The following is a 22,539-nucleotide window of genomic DNA, read 5'->3' on the forward strand; positions in this document are numbered from 1 at the left end:
ATAGCGGTGTCTCTAACGGTAAAGACATAGCCTGTTTGAGAACATGCCCTATGTGGGTCAGACAGATATCTAGCATCTGCGTAACCAACAAGGCTAGAATCAATTCGAGAACCATAGGGGGCGGCAACACTCAAAGATTCATGGGTATAGAGCAAGCCCAAATTTGTCGTACTTTTAAGGTAACGAAAAATGTCTTTAACATCATTCCAGTGTTTGCATGTGGGCGCATTGCTGTATCTAGCCAAAATATTAACAGCAAATGAGATGTCGAGTCCAGTGCATTGAACCAAGTACAATAAAGTCCTAATTACACTTAGGTATGGAATTTCAAGTTCCAAAATCTCTTCCTCATCCTCTTTTGGACAAAAGGGATCTCGTTTAGCATCTAGAGTCCAAACGACCATAGGTGTACTCGAAGGCTTCGCTTTATCCTCATTAAAAGGTGACAACACCTTTTGGGTATAGTTCGATTGATGTACTAGGATTCCATCTGAACAATGCTTGATTTCCAGGCCCAGACAGTATCAGGTTTTCCCAAGATCTTTTATCTCAAATTCCGATTTCAAGTGTGCAACAATTTTCTCAAGCTTTGCGGGAGTTCCAATGAGGTTCACGTCGTCGACATAAACTACAACGATTGCAAATTCGGAATGTGACTTCTTTATGAACACACATGGGCATAATTCGTTGTTCACATAACCCTGACTTGTGATAGGAGCATATTTAGGCGACTTAGTTAGCTTGTTTTCTTACACTTATGTTGTTAGTTCATAGTTATTTAAGTATTTTGAGTTATTTTCGTGTGTTTTTAGGTCATTATGGTTAAAATAGCAAGACTGTGCATTTTGGAGCCTTTTGGAGCAAAATTGGGCTTGGAATGGATAGCATATGCTTGGAGCAAAAGGAATGGACGAAATTGAAGAATTAAAGATGTTAGGATTCCTAATCAAAGAAGGTTTCCTACTTGAAGTAGGAAAGTTAGGCCAAGGCTTCCTATTTTGGTTTGACCTTTCCTAATCCTAAATGTCCCTAACTTCCAGCAACATTGAAGGTCTTTTATACATTCTAGGACACAAACTAAACCTTCCTTGCACTATTCTAGTCCTTACCGCACTTACCTTAACCTTTCCCTTCCTTGCCGTGCAAGGGAAACCACTTCCCTTTCCTATTCTTCCTTGCCGCAAGTTTCCTTTCCTTTTTCCCTTGGGATTCTGACTTTAATTCTCCTTTCCCTTGAGGATTTGGGGTCTAATTCTTTCCTAAACCATTTAATTAAAGTCAAGATCATTTCCCTCAAATATATAACCTTTTCCCGCACCCATATACATGATAGGAGCATATTTATGCTACTTAGTTATGTTGTTTCCTTGCATTTAGTTAGTTAACTACTACTTATTATGGTCTTTTAAGCTATTTTCGTATGTTTTTAGGTCCTAATGGCAAAAGGAGCAAGAAAGTGCATTTTGGAGCCATTTGGAGCAGTTTTGGGCATGGATTGGATAGCTTAACTATAGAGCAAAGTGGATGGACGAAATTGAAGTCAAGAGAGGCTAGGAAAGGCTACAAATCTGGAGAAAGAAGTTCAAATGCAAAGAAGATAAGGAAAGAGCAAGAAATAAGGAACATTAACCAACCTTATCTTATCATATCCTAACCTTATCCTATCATATCTTATCTTATCCAAATCAGTTTGTGCCTTAATTCTAGCTATTTAGAAGGGATTAGATATATATTTAAACACATAAACTCATATTCTAGAAGCCTAATCCTTTATGTGCTACATATATGCCATTCCTTCAAAGTTTAGGAGTTGTAATTCATATCCTACACCTATGCCATGTGTTCTTGTCCCTTTAGGTCCAGAAATCTGCCTAAATACTCTTTCTAGAACACCTTATCTAATCCTAATTAGGTGTCGCACCCCTTATACCTTCTAGAAGTCCAATTTCTACCACAAAACACATTGTTTCTAGAATCGCTACAAAAGTGGCGCCTCTCCCTCTTCTAGAAGCCCTAGAATCTACAATCCTTTTTCCTTTCTTCCTTGGTATTTGCCATGGAATCCTAATCCTTTTCCCCTAGGATTGTGCAAACCTTGTCCCACCTAATTTCTACCACACCCTAATCTGATTTCCCTAGGGTTTAAGCCTATAAGTACAAGCCTTTGCCGCACCATTCAAACCATCCATTCACTCATTCATTCATTCATTCATTCATACATTCAGCCATCAAACACCATAATTCACACCACATCACCCTAGTGCTGCAAGCAAGGAAGGAAGGAGAAGAAGACTTGTGCAATCTGCCATCCAAGGGCATGCAGTGCATGCCATTGGAGTGTGGAGCATTTCTTGGTTCTTTCTATCCTTAATTTTAGTTCAATATTTATGTTTATTTGGTGTTCAATTATGATGAACATGTGGAACTAATTTCTTTTTAGTTAGAGGTGAATTCGAAGCCATGATTATATGTTTTATATGAATTGATTATATCCAGTTATTATTTCTTGAGTCTTGAATGTGATTTGCTTATCTAAGTTATCAAAACTTGTTTATGTATGTTGGTTGAGGGTCGACACTTAATTTGCATGCATGAATTTGATGCTAGAGTATAAGGGAGTTTCACGTAATAGTTATTCACTTATATTCACAAGTATTGGAGGTTGCTAGTCATAATCGTGTTAAGTAAATCCTTGGTATGAGTCTCACGCGTTTCATGGTGATGAATGCCTTGTTAATGCTTATGATTTTCATAGAACTTAATGACTTTTAATATGTATCTTTACTATGCGTTTCATATAGAGAACTTGAGAAAGCTAATTTGGTTACCATGCGTATTCCATCCAATTCAATAAATAAGGAAAATTTAATGGTTAGTTGTGCGATGCAATTAACTTGGAGCGTTGTCATTCATAGTCTAAAGGAATAATAACTGGAAATTGGTTTATATGCATATGTCATGTGTGGAGAAGGACCCTCTAACTATCCTTTCACCCATTTAATTCACCTAAACTTGTTTTTGCAAAGTGTTTTATACAAAGTTTCTGTTTTAAGTTTTAAATTCGTCAAAAACAATCTCCCTTTCATTTAGTCTTGTTATTTGAGTCAAAATCTGTTTTCCTTTAGTCTTTTGAGTTAAGTTAAGTTTTATTTTCGTCAAAAGCACTTTTAGGTCTAGAATTGAGTCTTTTTGAGTGTTTGTTGCTGTTTTAAGTGTTTTGAGTTAGTTTTAAGTCTATAAAGTCTAAATTAGTGCTTTTAAGTCTTAATTGTGTTGATTAGCATCCCTAGTTAATCCCCAGTCTAGAACGATCCCTACTTGCATATATACTACAATTGTCATAAATAGAGTTTAATTTGTGTGTCAAATTAATTTTCACATCAATACAAACCTATTCATTCACATACACAACCAGCCATCATTCACCCTTCTACACCTTAATCCACAGCCTTCATCACCTTCCATATACCATCCTGTGCTCTTTCCTTCATCATACCTTCCTGCCATACATCCATCCTTGACCCTAATACACTAAAGACCACTTTTCACACCCTAAAACCTTTGTGCCGCAACCTAGTAAGGAAGAAGGAGAGGAGAAGAAGCCTTGGACGTTTTTGCATTCAAGTTGGATTGTTGGAACATTTTTAGGTGTAATCTATCTTTTGTTTTCAATGTTTAATTCAAGTTTTCTTTGTTTTGCTGTGAACATGAGAGGCTAAACCCGTTTTAGCTAGGGGAGACTTTGAAACCATGATTATGTTTGTGATATGAATTGATTAATTCCAGTTGTGATTTCATAAATTGTGAATGCAATTTACTTAACCGTTTGATTGGGAACTTATTCTTGTATGTTGATTAAAGAGGCCTACTTAGTTTGCATGCTTGAATTTGATGCTAGAATATAAGGGAGTTTCACATAATCGTTACAAATTTATATTCACAAGTAGTTAAGGTTGTTTATCACAATCATGTGAAGTTAAATCCCTGGCATAAGTATCATGATGTCATAGTTATGAATGCTTTGTCAATGCTTATGATTTTCATAGAACGTAATGATCTTTGATTGTATCTCTATTATGATGTCATGTAGGGAACTTTTGAAGAATGCTTTGGGTTGTCAAATGATGTCATCCAATCCAATAAGTAAAGGAGAATCTGAGGGTTAATTAATGATGTCACTGTTAATCTGGGGTGTTGAGGTTCATGGTTTATTGAGAAAGCAACTGGAAATCAATTTGTGTTCAAATGTATCATGTGTGGAAAACAATCCTCTAGCTAGCTAATCATCCATCTATTTCCCCAAATTTGTCCAAACCTTGTTTAAGTATTTAAGTTATTTGTTTTACTTTAAATTCGTCCAAAAACCCAATCCCCTTTACTTTGTTGTGTCTAAATAGCTAGAATTTGTCCAATTTGTGTTTTTAAGTGTTTTTAGTCAAACCCAATTCTATTTTCGTCCAAATTAAGTCCTAGAGTCTAGTTTGAGTCTATTTGATTGTTTTGTGTTGTTTTGAGTCTCTTTAGTTTGTTTTGAGTCATATAAGTTTAGTTAAGAGTCTTTGAGTTTATTTAAGTGTTTTTAAGCCTAGTTTTGTATTCTTGAGTCAGTTTTTATTAGATTAGCAATCCCTCCTAATCCCCGGCCTAGAACGATCCCTACTTACATCTTTACTACAATTGTCAATAAGAGGGTTAAATTTGAGTGCTATTATTATTCACATCAACTTGTCAAATATTCACTCAGATGGTTATACCGCATCCGCCTGAATTGTTTCAATCTGTAGAGTAACCTCGTCAATCTAATTGAGAAAGCGTTCCATGGTCTAGAACTATTTGAACCAGTCAATGGAAGTCCTTCTGGAACTTTCACGTATATTTCCGTATCTAGATCCCTATAGAGATACGTGGTTACCACGTCCATAAGATGCATATTCAGTTTTTTGGGAAACTACCAAGCTGATTAGGTAGCGGAAAATTATAACGTCCATTACGGGGGAATACGTCTCCTCGTAATCAATCCCAGGTCGCTAAGAGAAGCCTTGCTCTATGAGGAGTGCCTTGTACCGCACTATTTCATTATTCTCATTATGCTTCCTCATGAAAGCCTACTTGTAGCCAACGGGCTTCACACGTGGTGGTGGAGGAACAACAGGTCCAAACACTTTACGTTTCGCAAGCGAATCAAGTTCAAGCTGGATTGCTTGTTTCCAGTTTGACTAATTGGTTCTACGTTGGCATTCATCAACGGAATGTAGTTTAATCATTCAATGTCATTGCTAAGCAAGATGTCAGTAGCTACTGTGTACGCAAATGCATCGTCGACGATCATCTCATTCTTATTCCAAACCTCATCCAACACTGCATAATGGATCGAAATCTAGTGATTCTCGGGAGGTCGGGTTGTCTCATCTAAGACATCACTGTAATCTAGAATGCGTTGGAACGGATGAGTGAGCGATGATTGAATTCATACTAGGGTCACTAGTTAGTGTCGTTTTCCTATTCCGAGGTTGTGAATCCTTTGAACCAAGGGATCTGCCACGCTTCAGGGTTCAAGCAGATGATTGGCTAGTTACCAATGTACCATGCCACGTGGAAGGTGCGGCCTCCCCCACATTCGGGGACAGTCCGACCTTCCCAGGCGGGTTGTTAATGTATACGGGGTACATTTATCCTTGCAAGTGCGTTTGCAATGGGTATATGTGATATTGTCACCTTAGCTAGATCATTAAAAGCATCTAGCATGCTTTAAGCAATGCTCCGAAGACCTATAATTCGTCGCACCTCAGTTTCAAATTGGGTAGTGTAGGGTTCTAAATGAGACATAGTCAGAGCATACCACAACAATTTGCAACATTCTCTAAGAACGTTAGCATGCTTATCTCCCCCCTAATGACGGGAAGATCTCGTGAATACGCTTCTGGCCATATTCACACGAAGTGATACAAAGAAATTCAAAACCATTATCTTCAGTGGTTTCAATATGATATTGATTATCTCAAATATCTCTAAAACTCAGCAACATTCTTCACGTGGAGAATAGAGTGCCTCTTTAATGGTTAAGACTGTACCATTGGACATCATGATACGGGCCTTTTCGTATCTTTCAATTAGGTTGGATGGGCTTGAAAGAGTTGTCAGATGTGCTTTTTTGGGTATTAAGTTAGTAAAATAGTGTCGCTCACACAAGATGGTGTACGTGGTAGCACTATCAACCAGACAATTAACTTCCCCGCTAGACATACCTAGAAATAAATTGATTGAATTGGTCACATGTATAGATATAATTCTATTCATTCAATTAAGCAATTCGAGAAATAATATTCATCAAATAACAATCCATAATTCAAAACAAACCAAAACCAAACAAATAAGACTTAGAAAAAATGTTTTAACTTAAACCATAAACCTAAAAAATAGGGGAGAGGGGCCGGCCACTCCTAGTGGATTCGGCCACTAGGGGTAAACACCCTAAGAACATGTCTAACTTATTCGTCCATAGGCGCTGACGCCTCATGAAAATCTGATATCTTCATGGATGTAGTAGCATCTTCCAGATGATCCACATGTGCAAAGTTAGACTCATGGCGAGAATAATACTTGGCAATAGCCTTAGGGTTAGCTCGGCATACGCGTAACCAATGATCTTTTGATCCAAAGCGATAAAACATATCCATTTTAGTGGAAGCTGACTAAACAGAAGCTTTGATGCCCTTGTTCTTGATGTTCAGGGCCTTAGGGGCAAGGGGTGGACGCTGCTGGGTCACATTTCCTCCCTTGGGGACAGCACTTTGTGGACCTTGGGCCCATGGTGGAACTTGCCACCCATTACCACGTCCACGACGATTCTTTCGTCATTTGTGGCTGCTAAAATTGGTTGAGTACGCTTCAGGAACGGCGTTTAATCCAGTTGGTCGGGCTTGATGATTCTTCATCAAAAGCTAGTTCTGCTTTTCAACGAGAAGTAGTACAGTGATCAAATCCGAAAATTTGGTGAATTTCTATGCCTTATATTGTTGTTGCAAGACAATATTGATGGCATGGAAGGTCGAATAGGTATTCTCCAGGAGATCTGATTTGTTTAGTTCCACTTTACAAAACTTCAGCAATGATCAGATTCTACAAACTTTAGAGTTGTATTCATTCACGGACTTAAAGTCTTGGAAGCGAAGATTCTGCCAGTCATGTCTTGCTTTAGGCAAGTATATGTCTTTCTAGTGATCGAAACGGTCGGCTAGAGCAAGCTAAAGGGTGTGTGGGTCCTCCTCAACGAGGTACTTGGTCTACAAAGCATCATGGATGTGTCTTCGAATGAAGATCATTGCAGTAGTTTTATGAGCTTCGTCGACAGGGTTGTCGTCGGTGGGTGCCTCGATGGTGGCTCTAATACCCTTTGTAGTAAGATGGAGCTTCACGTCTTAAACCCACTTCAGGTAGTTTCTTCCGGAGACTTCCAGAGTGGTGAAATCGAGCTTGTTTAAGTTCGACATGTCCCTAAAACAGAGGGTACAAAAAAAAAAGGTGATTAGTCATACGGTGATCCATAGACATATATCATAGAACATTCAAGTTCTATAGACATGTATTGGTTTAATTTATGCATGAAAACTACAGGTTTCACGTGGTAAGTTTTGAATGAAAACTTCAAGTTTCAAAGGCACTAAATATGAAACTATTGGTTCAATTTAGATTTTATGAACGATTAGTTCATAAAGGAAATGTTCCTGTAAGAAATGCATAATGCAATATGCTGATTTTAGTGTAGTGGATTTGAGTTTCTTCGGGAACTCAAGTGTTAGAGCTTCGTTACTATGAAAGTATGTCAACGGTTCAAAGTATAAAAATAAATTATTGAATCGTTAATGTCCAAAAGTGATCTTCAGGTCAATAATTTTGGTTTCATTATAAGATTAATGGACTGCATATCACTTTTAATTGATTCAATATATCGGGACCAAACATGGGGTCGATCGTGGAAGCAAAATAATGCCAAAAATAATATCATTGGGTCGAAAAAAACATAGCCCAAAATAATTGGACTGGGTGCTGTGAGTAGAGGGCTAAGGTATGGCTGCAGTAGCAGCCCATAAATGACTACAGGCCACGGGCCTAGACAGGGAGCCCAGCAGCAAGCTGCTGGCATTTAGGCTGAATTGGGGTTGGGGGGGGGGGCATGGTCAGGCCCAATGGAATGCTAGCCTTGTGTTCGCGTGGGAAGCCCAGCCGAGGCTGGGTCCTGGTCGGGGCAAGCGTAACCCATCAGACAGAGTTACGAGAAGTGGGTCGAGGCGCAAGGTAAGGCCTAGCAGCTTAATGTTGCTGGCAATGCAAGCTGGGTTCACAAGGACAAATCCAGGAAGGCTACGAACTTCCTTAGAGAGCAGGCTATGACTTTAAGCCCATGCAGGTCAACTAGGCCGAAGGCCTGAGGGTGTCCGTGTGGTTGCAGCAAGGCCCAGAGGGCTGCTGCCGTGGTGGTGCGATGGTGGTACCGCACAGTGCCCAACGCCATATATATATATATATATATTTTCGACATCGTTATGGTTTGAAAAAACCCTAGAATTGCTTTTAATTTGTTTATATGCTTTGACTCACAAATTCCATATAGCAATTTAATTGCATAATGCATGAAACAAATATATATATATATATTGACAAATATATGAACATATACAATATATATATATATATATATATATATATATATATATATATATCAGAAGGAAAATATAAACATAGAGGGGTTCATGCATCATGGGGAATGTTTTCATGCTTCGTGGACGTTTCAAATATCTTCCTTTAGTTTAAGCGTACCTGATTGGCAGAAAACAAAGAAGAGCGTTTGAATTTTGTGGAAGATAACCTTACTCAGCTACTGGTAAGAGCGTGCTGATAACGTGTTGTAGAGCTATTTGATTGAATTAATCTAAGGGATTAGAGAAAGAGGAGGCCAGCTGTAGCAAGAGGGAAGAGAGAGATTTAATTGTGAGGTGTGTTTTGTATCACCCCCATTGTGCCTTTATTTATAGTAGTAGGATAGGTAAAAACCTTACCCTTTTAGGATTGCAACTCTTAATAGGTAATCAACTCCTAATAGGAATATAAGAGATATCCCTATATCTACTTGGATTTACACAATCACATTTCTATTCTAAATATGATTGCAACATATATATATATATATATATATATCTGTGTGTGTGTGTGTGTGTGTGTGTGTACACAAACACATATTTCATATTTCAAGGAAACCTTTAAGAGAAGAGATCTCTATTTTCTTTTTCATAAAAATGGGGATTAGTTGTTGGATCCACACCAAATTAAACTTTAACGATCCAAACTGTTTATTTTTCAAGTTACATTTCATAAATCATTCTTACAAAATATTAGTCAAATCGAAAATATTTGAGACATCTAATTGAGTTCAAAGAAATTGACGAATATATTCTCTAAAATACATTGAATTTCATTATGATAATTAAATAGATAAATGATTTCGGATTGAATTGAATTTTTGTAAGAATAATCTATAAATCAAGACTTACAAAATAAACAGTCCCAATTTTTTGTGTATATAGTATTTATTTATTTGCTTTGCAAAAGGACATGGGACTGTGTTCTCAAGAAAATTGAAGGGACCAGCACACCACATCCCCAGATTTCTTAATTTGGGCATTTTCTTCATCATTACAATTTACATCCACTTCCTTCTACCCTTTTTCATTTACCCAAAAATTAAAACGAAAACAAATTTTGCAAACGGGAGGGCACAAAAATCCCCATCTTTAGAATGCACACTTTTCCGCATAACCACAAACGCTTCTAATAATATTTGGCACAAAAGTTGTAAGTGTTGGTTGTAAAAGCATTTCGGTTTTTATTAAAATTTTGGATACACGCTTCAAGTAAAAGCTCTTGTGAGCGAAAGTGCTTGATCAAATACTTCCAAACGGTCCAAAATTTTAACAATAATCTAAATGCTTGCTAGAAGAAAAACTTTTAACCTTTTCTCCTTTTCCCCCAAATAAAAATAAAAAAATAAAAAAATAAAAAAATAAAAATAAAAAGGGTCTTTAACATTGTCAGAAGCACATTTGGTTATATGAGCGCATTTAGTAACACATCAAATCATCTAATATTCATTTTGGCAAGTCCAGCTCAAATAAATTTGGCAAACTTCCACAACTGTACCAAGCATTGATCTGAGTATTCGGCTACTTGACAAATCCACTTATGCTGCTTGTACTCTCTCCATTGATGAGCTTCTGGGAAACAGGGAGGCCAAGATCAAACGGCCCCAAGGAGTCGGTCTGTGTGTGTCCAAGCAGTAAATTAAAACCATTAGCAATTTACAATTTCGGAAACTTCAAAACAATCAAATCACTTTCGATAAGATATTCAAATACCCATTTGATGCCTGACAGCCCAAGACTTCTGTCATCGTTGTTCACTCGCGAACAAATCATGAGAGCTGTATTCGATTCCTGACAAGCACGCTGGTCTTGCAGCAGCCCATCTACATTGTTAGACTGCAATAGACATCCAACATAAGATATTTTCGTTTTACTTGAAATTTTCAACGGCTTGAATGGCCCAAGTGAGTTCATACCCCTGACAAGGAACACAGCTACATGCTGTTTCAAATCTTGACAGAGCCTTTATCCCAATGACTTTGGGATGATACTAGTGAATTAAATAGCCTCGCCATATGATATTACACACTATAGGCGAAGGTTTTCATGCCTTGCTGTTAAGTAAGGTGGAAGCTAGCTACTTGCTCGTTAAAGGTGCTTAAAGAGACTTACGCAGGACATTAAAAAATACAAAGCAATGTATTGACATTATCGTCCTATCCTGATCAAGTAAACTTTTGAAAGGTGTACAAAACCAAACAGATGATTAATACATCAATGGATAAGATATACCAGAAGTGACTGATCAATCAGGTTCTTTTATGTCTTAACAATATAAAAAAGTAAACGACAGACAAATTTGATATCTCATTTAACCAAATCAAAGGTTATAACACCCTTCAATGTCAAGACATTCAGAAACTTGACTTCAATATACTAAATATTCACCATGCCTCATTTCAAGACAAGTTCTGATTACCAGTTAAAACAATTTCAGATTGATGAAAAATCCAAATATATTTATGGAGTAGGAAGATCTATGGAATTTATCATACCAATCCAACAAAGTAGTATTCGAAGCATAGTTAATTTAAATGAGACCAAAGCCACAAAACATGAAATACAGATTTAAACAACATAAAAATAGCTCAGTTGCAATAACAGAATGAAATGCATGAATAGAACTCAGCTAACCTTTGCTGCATTAGGGAGCTTGAATAGTTTAGAACCAGGATTCTGGTTGAAACCTCCACGACTTCCACCAAACCCCAGAACATCTTTTCCCGACAAAGAGAATTTTTGAGAAGGAAATGCATGGCAAGTTTCTTCAGCATCAAAAATAGATAAGCATGAGTCATGAGTGGATGGCCTTTGACCTTGAGGATGTGGCAAGCCTGCATTGCTCTCAACTGGTTGTGCATAAAATTGATCGAGCTTGCCCTGCATGGATGCTTCGGACAAGAGGCCACCAATGCTTATAGAAGGACAATCCCACAACGCAAATGACTTTGAATCATTTTTTGTTTCAGTAGGATGAAAGCCTTCATTTTTCCCAATTTGTTTTTCTTCACTGTTATTGCACTTGGCCTGTAAAGATGGGATAAGGCTTTGTTGTTGTTGTGGTTGTTGTTGTAGTATAGTGATAATTTTAAGGTTAACCCATGTAAGGTATGTGATCGCACACACACATATGAATAAAAGAACAAACAATCAATCAGAGAAAGAATCAGCAGAAAAATTTACCTTGAGATTAACAACTCCAGTAGAAATATTCTCAGCATCTGCATTTATTGTTTCTCTTGCTTTGATTGATCTGAAATCTTTTGTTGCTAACACAGTCTGTTTCCCTAATTCATCATATACATTCTCTGTGGAGGCGCTTCTACATCTCTGTTCAACCTCAGATTGTAAGTCATTAGCTGATGTAGAAGGTTGATCAGCACCTTTAGGTTCAGTAGAGAGCCAGCCATACCTTAAGAAGCATATCAAGTCAGAAAAATTAAATAATACATTGATTAAGAAAATTGAGTAAAGACTTATACCTTAAGCGAAAAACTGCAGGGCATCCAATATCTGCATAGACAGCTCCGGCACTAATGTCACCATCATTCAGTGTCCATCTTCTGTTACTAGACATACTGTCATGCATCTTATATGGGAATAGAACCAGCTCATTAAGAGCAACGCTTGAACTCCCCCACTTGTCATTAAGGTGCTTTAGCACAGAAGTAATCTTCTTCTGTGGTCTAAGAATGAGTTCTAAATATGGATGATGTCCATCCTGAAAATGAAATAAAAGGAAAACAAACTAAGAAATTAAAGTGACAAAATCTTTTATCTTGCAGATGCATAGTGCTGTTCTAATTTTTCATATCTTCATGATTTATGATCAACCTTTTCCAATCGCATGCGAGTAACTTCATTTACAGGGAAAAGCTGCAACTTGATCTTTGACTGCGGAAGAAATGTTTTCCCTTGACAACACTCAAGATCAGGCGGTCTCTTTGTTATTCCTGAAAAGGGCCCACCTTTGTCAGGAAGCTCCAAATACATGCCATCAGCACACCCACCTTTCCCTAAGAAGGATAAGATGCAACTAATTAAAGGAATGCCCAAGATAGGCGCAATTGAAAATTCAATATGCATAACATCTCAGAGCATGGACATGCTAATCAAATCAAAGGACATTTGTCTAGAATTATTTGTAATATTTTGTGGAAAACCTTCTACTTGCAAGAAAGTGCAAGAATGACCAATTGAGTTAAAAGCATTCAAGCTTTACTCAGATGGGATTACCTACCTGTTGCTTTGGGGCAGACTCGGGTAGTTCTCCCTGTTTTCTGTTCTCTCATGCTACTTCCTATACCTGCTCTGCTTTCTATAGGAACCTTGATCACCTTCCTGTTTGTTTCTCTACAAACTTTCATGCTGGTTAGGCTTCACCGATCTTTAGCCTACTGTCACGCAGTCCTTCTCCTAAGTAAGACAATACTGCATTTTTTTCAGGCTTCAACGAAATTGGACATCAAGAAACTAATTAATTGGTGTACACCAAGAGTATTCCATTTTTGTTTAAATTTTTGTTTCTCGTCTTCTTCTATATGAAACGAGAGCCTATATCATTTGAATGGCACAAAAGCTACGCTGCCCTGTCTCACACATATTATCCTAATTGTTTCCTGCAATTTTCTACCCAAAACATAGATTTCATAATAACCTGCACGAAACAAAACCCGAAACAAAAATGACCGGCCAATTAAAATTCTGCACTATAACGATCCCGTGCTCTCGTCAGTCCAAGTTCAACTCTTCCAAATTGACACTCCAAATTCGAAAATTTGAGAATTCTCCGTATTAAATTAAACGAATTTGAGATTTAATTTAAAGTTTGAAGATCAACCCCTTGCCAGAATTACACACACACACGGAATCCCAGTAACTCCAGGAGCTAGGGTTTCGATGAATACCCATATAAACAAACGAAAGTAAATTAAACGATTCTGAATGAAAATAGTGTGCCCTAATTTCTCGTAATGGAGACCCAAACAATAAAGAATAAAAAACACAATTGAATCTGTAAACATATATAGCTCTTGGGTCGAATCACTTTACCATAATTTAGAAGAGAGAGAATCGTACCTTAATAGAGAGAGAGAGAGAGAGAGAGAGAGAGAGAGATTGGCGGGAATGAATCTGGAATTTACAAAGCTCTGTTTGAGTTTGAGTGGGTCTCCACTTTATACATACTGCCGGCTAGACCAAATGCAATTGATGGGAGAGGATAAAAGCTGAAAATTGGGCTGAAATTGGTCTTGGAGAAAAAATGATTTTGGGCCTGATTCTCCCACAATTTAAGTTTGGGATAAGCCACTTAATACTACGCTATGGTGGTATCTTCCTTACTTGCAAGTAAAAAGTTTTATATTCAATTCTCATTAAAGGTGAATTTAAACCATATTATTGCTAGTCCATTGTGAGGCTAAGTTCATCCCCTCCCCTTAATGTAGATAATATTATTTGTTAAAAAAATATATATATGGGATAAGCGCGACTGTTTTTCCCCCATCCGCAGCCTACCGACGTGTGCTACGCATGCCACACGACAAAGCATCAGCTGCAGGGTTCCACGCTGGCGTGTGTGTCTACCACTTGCAACAAGCCCAAAGGCTCTTTTTTGAGTACTACAAAAAACTACCTTAAGTATGGGTTGAACCACGATCTCATTCATGTTTTAAATATTATAATGTCATATCTCAACTTATGAATTCGTTACAATGTCACACCTCCGTTAGGCTTCTTGTCACTTTGACTGTTAAATAATGATGTGGCAAGAACGGGGCCCACTCCTTCGGTAATTAGAATAAAAAATTAATTAATTAATTAATAATTTATTTATTTATTATTAATAAAAATTTAATAATTTAATAATAATTTATAATTTAACAGTCAAATTGACAGAAACTTAACTGAGGTATGACATTGACACGAATTCATAAGTTGAGGTATGACATTACAATGTTTAATACATAAGGTATGAGCTTGGGGTTCGACCCATAATTAAAGTAGTTTGGTGTAATTTACCCCTCTTTATTTAATCGGACGGTTGTAATGTTTGGTTGATCCAATGATCCAAATTTAGATTTAAAGCACTCCCCCTCAAGTGTTAGAGCAAGGTCTACCTGTTGTAGGAGAGCAAGGGCAAGGGCAAAGCACTTGAATTACGCTTACTATTCACTTTAAACAGTAGTTGCCTTTGCGCAACTCAACCCCTTTTCAAAAAGGAAAGGATGATGGCAAGGGCGAGGGCTATTCACAAAAAAAAAAAAAAAAAAAATGTTATTCTTTTTATGTTTTATTGGCCTTATCTTCCACATGTCATTATCACCTAAATTTTTTATGAGATTTTCAATAAATGACAAAGATACTTGTTTGTAAGTGTGTTATGTGTAATTGTGTTATTTGTAGGTATGTTGAATGTCACATCCCGGCCCGGGATGGATCACTTCCCGGGCCCGCTCCACCACCGTAGCACGATATTGTCCGCTTTGGGCTTACCATTCCCGCACGGTTTTGTTTTTGGGAACTCACGAGCAACTTCCCAGTGGGTCACCCATCATGGGATTGCTTTAGCCCCCTTCTCGCTTAACTTCGGAGTTCCTACGGAACCCGAAGCCAGTGAGCTCCCAAAAGACCTCGTGCTAGGTAGGGATGAGAATATACATTTAAGGATCACTCTCCTAGACGATGTGGGATGTCACATTGAACTTTGTAAGTTTGTTTAAAAAGATTGTAATAAAAATAAATATTGAGTTGTGGTGTGGTGTTGTGTGGGGAATGAATAAGATGGTAAGGTAAAACATAATAAAAAATATTTTTTGTATTTTTATTTTTACAGTTGAATTAATCCTGATTGTTGAATTCCAAAATTTTATGAAATCAGATACAACAAATTATGCCACGTAACTCAACTAATAAAATCCAATTTTTTTTACTGTTGGACAAGGTTCTAAAAGACGCTAGGCACTAGTCGGATGGCGGGCTGGGGCCTAGCGCCTAGGAGGACTAGATGGATTTAAGTAAATCTATTGTATTTTGTGTAAATAAATGTCTGTTTATACTTAAAATATATATAATTTTATCATAAACTAGAAAATAAAATGACATATATATTATGAAGTATTGGAACATAATAAAAGTGTCACGCCCTGTCTCTGAAATATTTATTTTCGGGAAATAGTTCCAATGATAGGCCCAATTCAAATCTCCTGTTTGATTTATTAAATGTTCACACAATTTATAACTAGAATTTAAATATACAAAACATAAGATTTCCTTTTATAATAAAATTCCAAACTCCTTTCTTAGTTCAATTTCTCAATCAAAGTTTTGTCCCATTTATTTAATCTCAATTATTGTATGGCTGCATCTAACGTCTCGTTAGACTGCCTACGTACCCTAAACAAGGATCAAGCCATTCGTAGTTCACATATACAAAAATTCAAACCAAATCCAAATATATTCATTTAATCCAGCATATACCACAATCGTATTAATATTCAAACCATAGCAGTTAGGTCTCAAAATCATAATGAAAATAACGAAATTTGCATAAAAATACAATGTCGGCTCCTTGGCCGTGCGCCATTGCACCCTCCCCTGGCTCGCGGGAAAATTCAACTATTTCTAAAAATTACCAAATTTTATAGGTAAATAGATCTCAGTGACGGGAACAATTTTTATACATGTGGCCAAGTCTAATTTGGGCAGGAAACACCTGAAAACTTCCTTGAACCGCCAGAAACCCTTGAATTTGGGTGTGTTCGATCTAAACTCAAACAAACCCCAACGTCCCCAGACTTGTTTGGGCTTTGTTTCTGAGCTCAAGAGGGTACTAAAGGTGGTGGTGATTGAGCAAAAATGTTTCAGATTTGGTGGATCTCCACCTAAGGCCGACGCACCCACCGTGGGTATTTTCCTCAAAATTGAACTCCCCCTCGTCGATTTAAGTGTAAAAATTGAAGAGGGATCAATTGGTCTTGGAGTGAAGTCATTTTGGCACCATTGAAGTCATCAACGATTGTCAGAAACGGAAAATTTGACCGGGTCGAGTCGGCAAGCTGAGGGAGGGTCTGGTTCTCCTTTTCTGTTCTCCCTCATTTCCCCTCCTTTCTTTTTTTTCTCTACTCTCCTTCTCGTCCTAGCCGTCCATTTCTTTCTTCCCTTTTCTTTTCCTTTCATCCCAGCCACACACGTGGCATAACACATGGCTTTAGATTTTCTGGAGCCTTCCAAAGAAGTTTAAAATTACCAATTTATCCCCGACTTTAAACGTTAATAACTTTTTCGTTATAACTTCGTTTAACAAATGGTTTGCGCCCACACGTTCATGAGATCGAGCTCTATTCAAAAATATAAATTGTGACCTCAAATGGTTCGTGGATTTTAAATAATAAATTTTCAAACTTCAAACTTCGTACATTATAATAATTTCCGGAATTAAAACTTTAAAAATTTCCCAATTTCTATTTTCATAACCATAAATCGATTTTTTTTTTCGATCTTCTCCACATATTCATATATTTAAATTTTCAGGGTATTACATTCTCCCTCCGTTAAAATAAACCTCATCCTCAAGATTTCAACATTCAAGTTAGGAGATGGAACTAGCACCATTTCCACCATTTCCTTTATGGTGAATAAAATTATAACATCTGTCTACGATTTTATTCAAGTTAGAAATAAATAATCAATGAATAATTTATCGTGATTTTCACACATTTTCTCAATTTTCCAACTACATTACTTGATAAGTAAAAATATCATAACTTCTAGCCACATACATTAACAGAATAAATATCGTAAATTCTAACCACATACATTAACAATGTCAAGGTCAACCACTACAATTTACAAATCCATTAACAAAAATTCCAACCAAAATCATTTGAATTTCAACCCTCATTACTTGCCACTACATTAAAATAAAAATCCGCAAGTTCCGTTAGAATGAAATCAAAATCTCATTCCTTGATTTCCTTCATTTTCGCCATTTACTTAATTACACATAGCAAAATTAATAATTTTATCTCTCTTCTCCTCTCCGTTGATTAATGAATGGGCATGGATACCAAATATATATACGTTCTTGAACTCTTTCTAGAAGAGCTTCCCACACATGAGCATGAACCGGACATAGATCTCCAAAAGCTATTCAAGGACTACTAAACGCCCTAATTATAAAGAAACCAATACTTGAAATTAACATGCATCAACCAATCAAGGCACGGGTTGAACTTGAGAATATGTTCATCTATTGCATTTGAATTTAGAGCATTCGGGATTACACACACAATTAAAAGATCGTTATTAGAGTGACACACTAGCTAGGTCACAATTTTTTTTATTTATTTATTTATTTTTTCCTTCATTCTTCCACCACTAAATATTAAACCAAACATAACCTCAATTTGTGGTTTCCTTCATCTTCGGTTGTGATTTCATTCCCTTTTGTAAAATCATCATGATTTTAATAAATATTAAAATTTTCAACCATAATTATCATTGGCCATAAGAGTTTAAAATTTCTAGCCATAATCATCTTTGGCAAAACAAAGATTTCTACCATCGATTTACAAAAAGTGATTTGAACTACTCTCACCATTCCTTTTATAATGAATAAAGTTATAACCTCATTCTACGAGTTTATTCAAACTCAAAATAAAGAAATCAATGAATAAATCATCGTGATTTCCGCCCACATTCACAGATTCCCAGCCATATTCATTGGCAAAATAATATCAACCTTAAGCCATAAATCTTGTTGGCTAAATAAATATTAAAATTTCAACCAACCATTAAAATAGACAAATCAAGTTCCAAAATTCCAACCAAATTTATTGGAATTTCCAATCACATCACTAGGTAATGGAAGGAAGAATATCAAGTGATCACAAATGAACCGAATTATGAGTCATTGATCAAATTTGACTCAAATTATTTCCATATCATCTATTATATGCGTACTTTTGCTCAAAAACAAATTTGACATTCCTTTAGTTTTGTTTTCAGAGCATACCTATGTCATATTTTACTACACAAGGAACGAGATCATAGGTATCAATGTGAACTTTGTGAAAACAATCTTTGAATCAAGAATAGCTATCATGGCAGTAGTTATTCTCTTTCTTACACATGAAGGGTTAAACTTTAGTAAACATGCCACGTTCAACCAATTTGATTTGAATCAAGGTTATAATGGTAAGACGAGCATCGATATTAAGATCATTTATTGGCTGAGTTGTGCAAGAATAATTTTATAAACTTCCACATACTCCAACACAATGAATAAGATGGTAATAATTCAACAAATTTGTTTCCAATTTCTCACGAAAACAAATTATGCAATCAATTCATGTATTAATTTAAAGGTAGTCTCAGTCATAGAACTAACTTATCTCACATTGACAAAGTCACATGCCAAATTTCTAGCCATGACTAACGTGGCTAACAAAATATCAGAATTTCACCCCATAATGTGTTAATAGCGAACCAAACCAATCAAGTGTATAATTATCAACTTTTTCTATCAATTCTTTTCATCAAACGAAGAAACTCAGTTGGGAAAGCAGTTCTATTAAACAAACTCAAAAATTTGATTCCATAATTTCTTTATATCCACCCACCATTCTCATTATAATGGCAAACCATAATCACAGTTTATAATTTCATTCCCCTTCAACAAATCATCATATCTTCCATAAATATTAACATTTCCGACCACATTTATCGTTGTCCAACATTTTAAAATTTCTATCCACACTTATCATTGACAGAACAATGATTTCACCGTCATTTTCTTTTATTTCAATTAGTGACTAGTAGCCTGGAAAAGATTGTAATATACCTGGCCAATACACATCACACTTTATTTTTCCTTTTCTTCTTCTTCTTCTTTTTTTTTTTTTTTTTTTTTTTTTGTTTTTTTTTTTCACATCTACAGGCCTTTTCCGTCCAATTTCACCTTCACGAGCCTTTCTCTCCCCATTTCACATTATGGGCCTTTTTTGCCCAATCTCACATGTCCACCCTTATATCCATGGACCTTATTGCCCAATTCACATATCCACCCTTATATCTCAATTCAATTTCTCAAGTGCCAGGTATAATACAAATTCTCCATCTACTTGTCACCACCTCACAATCACCTTAACATTCAACATTTTCATAATGCATAGCCTAATATCGATTCAATTCAAGATTAGTCCAAAACTTTAATCAAATGCTCATCTTCGAAGCTATAACATGAATACGATATTTTAAAATTTTCCTACTCCCATTCAATTCAATTCAAAGCATCATAATTCACAATATATACATTCCACATAATTTCCGTCATACTCATAGAACTTATGAAATAAAGCAATATCAATACAATTCATAATTCACACCCACAACTCAATAATATCTCATAATACATAACATAATGTCAATCCAATTCATTTCACTTCATGATGATTCTCAACATATATAGATATATTTCACATAACTTTCTCATTACTCAAAGAACTTAGAAATAATGCATTATAACCGCAAATCACAATTCCCATTAACGAAACCTTCATATTTACCAAGGAAATTGCACCACAAACATAACACAATTTATATATGTATTTCACATATAAAACATGAATGCCACTTTATTCCTGAAAATATGAATTAATGCAACCACAATGCATGTCATAATTCACACCAATAAGACTCAAGAATAGTGCATCTTGTAGAATAGGATCATTTGCTCTGATATCATTTTGTCGCGCCTCGGCTCCGAAATATTTATTTTCAGGAAATAGTTCCAATGATAGACCCAATTCAATTCTCCTGTTTGATTTATTAAACGTTCACACAATTTATAACTAGAATTTAAATATACAAAACATAAGATTTCCTTTTATAATAAAATTCCAAACTCCTTTCTTAGTTTCTCAATCAAAGCTTTGTCTCGTTTATTTAATCTCACTTATTGTATGGCTGCATCTAATGTCTCGTTAGACTACCTACGTACCCTAAATAGGAATCAAGCCATTCGTAGTTCACATATACAAAAATTCAAACCAAATCCAAATATATTCATTTAGTCCAACATATACCACAATCGTATTAATATTCAAATCATAGCAGTTAGGTCTCAAAAGCATAATGAGACAATTCGTATAAAAACAAAATGTCGGCTCCTTGGCCGTGGGCCACCGCACCCGCCGTCGCGGGTGGCAGTCAGCCGCCCCAATTAGCCGGAAAATTCAACTATTTCTAAAAATTACCAAATTTTACAGGTAAATTGATCTCAGTGAGGGGAACGATTTTTATACATGTGGCCAAGTCCAACTTGGGTGGGAAACACCTGAAAATTGCCTTGAACCACTGGAAACCCTTGAATTTGGGTGTGTTCGATTTGACCTCAAACGAACCTCGACGCCCCCAAACTTGTTTGGGCTTTGTTTCTGAGCTCAAGAAGGTACTAAAGGTGGTGGTGATTGAGAAAAAACATTTCAGATTTGGTGGATCTCCACCCAAGGCCGACGCACCCACCATGGGTATTTTCCTCAAAATTAAACTCCCCCTCGTCGGTTTAAGTGTAAAAATTGAAGAGGGATCAATTGGTCTTAGAGTGAGGATCATTTTGGCACCATTGCAATCATCAACGGTGGTCGGAAACGGAAAATTTGACCAGGTCGGGCAGGCGGGCCAAGGGAGGGTCCGGTTTTCCCTTTCTTTTCTCCCTCCTTTCCCCTCCTTTCTTTTTTTCTCTTCTCTCCTTCTCATCCTAGCCTTCCATTTCTTTCTTCCCTTTTCTTTTCCTTTCATCCCAGCCACACACGTTGACACACCCCGACCCAGAAAGTCCACTTGGACCCTGAATCGAGCTGTGCTGGCCGACACCTGGAAGGTGACGAAGCCATAAAATGTGATAGTGTATAAAAAGTGAATGAATTTGAATCTAAAAGTGTCCAAATACCAGAGTGCACTACAAGTGGGAGCGAACCCATTTCACACGCGATGTCAGAGCATAAGTAAGGTACAGTAGTGTGGGTAAGAATCATACCCTCAAAAATATCCATCAATACTAAGATTCGCCACAGATTCTTGTCGATACAAACTCAGCAGTTAAAACCTGGAGGGCACCAAACAGAAGGTGTGAGTAAGCAATAAAACCATGCTTCCCAAAGTTACTACCTCTCAAAAAGTAATGCCCCTAAATGTAAAACCCGTATCGTTTTCCATAAGACAGTACAACATATATACAGATATCCAAACCATACTCAGAAATGACCAAAACCACGGTTTGCCATCAACTCCACCATACATTAATAAGAAGGCCAAATGAACTAAATCAATACAAAGTGATATATCAATCAGAGTCATCTAAAATGACTTGTACATCTTATCCATATCTCATCAATCATGGCTAGCATATAAGTCGGAGTCACCTATAGTGACCTGTACGACTTATCCATATCTCATCAATCATGGCTAGCATATAAGTTGGAGTCACTTATAGTGACCTGTACGACTTATCCATATCTCATCAATCATGGCTAGCATATAAGTCGAAGTCATCTATAGTGAACTGTAAGACTTATCCATATCTCATCCGTCATGGCTAGCATATAAATCGGAGTCACCTATAGTGACCTGTACGACTTATCCATATCTCATCAATCATGGCTAGCATATAAGTCGGAGTCACCTATAGTGACCTGTACGACTTATCCATATCTCATCAATCTTGGCTAACCAATAGCTCAATAAGTATACCTGCACACGAGTCGGAACCACCTAAAGTGGTCTGTACGACAGGACTGGGTGTAAATAAATACGTTCAAGTGCTACGATCACGTGAAGACTG

At 36.7% G+C, this 22,539-nt stretch overlaps 2 protein-coding genes across 2 annotated transcripts; both read right to left on the reverse strand.

Annotated features, from left to right (window-relative positions):
• Nucleotides 1-10,089: 10,089 nt before the first annotated feature.
• LOC137728475 (uncharacterized) lies at nt 10,090-11,728 on the reverse strand. Its single transcript, XM_068467255.1, has 3 exons — nt 11,331-11,728; nt 10,410-10,532; nt 10,090-10,313 (listed from the first exon to the last, which is right to left on the reverse strand). The coding sequence occupies exons 1-3, from the start codon at nt 11,580-11,582 to the stop codon at nt 10,218-10,220; spliced, it is 471 nt and encodes a 156-aa protein (XP_068323356.1). The 5' UTR covers nt 11,583-11,728; the 3' UTR covers nt 10,090-10,217.
• A 118-nt stretch (nt 11,729-11,846) lies between these two features.
• LOC137725474 (TSL-kinase interacting protein 1-like) lies at nt 11,847-13,799 on the reverse strand. Its single transcript, XM_068464170.1, has 4 exons — nt 12,937-13,799; nt 12,531-12,712; nt 12,179-12,417; nt 11,847-12,108 (listed from the first exon to the last, which is right to left on the reverse strand). Exons 1-4 carry the CDS (start codon nt 13,061-13,063, stop codon nt 11,847-11,849), a joined length of 810 nt encoding a protein of 269 aa, XP_068320271.1. The 5' UTR covers nt 13,064-13,799.
• Nucleotides 13,800-22,539: the final 8,740 nt, after the last annotated feature.

Source organism: Pyrus communis, chromosome 1, assembly GCF_963583255.1.
Source record: "Pyrus communis chromosome 1, drPyrComm1.1, whole genome shotgun sequence".
Lineage (NCBI taxonomy): Eukaryota > Viridiplantae > Streptophyta > Magnoliopsida > Rosales > Rosaceae > Pyrus > Pyrus communis.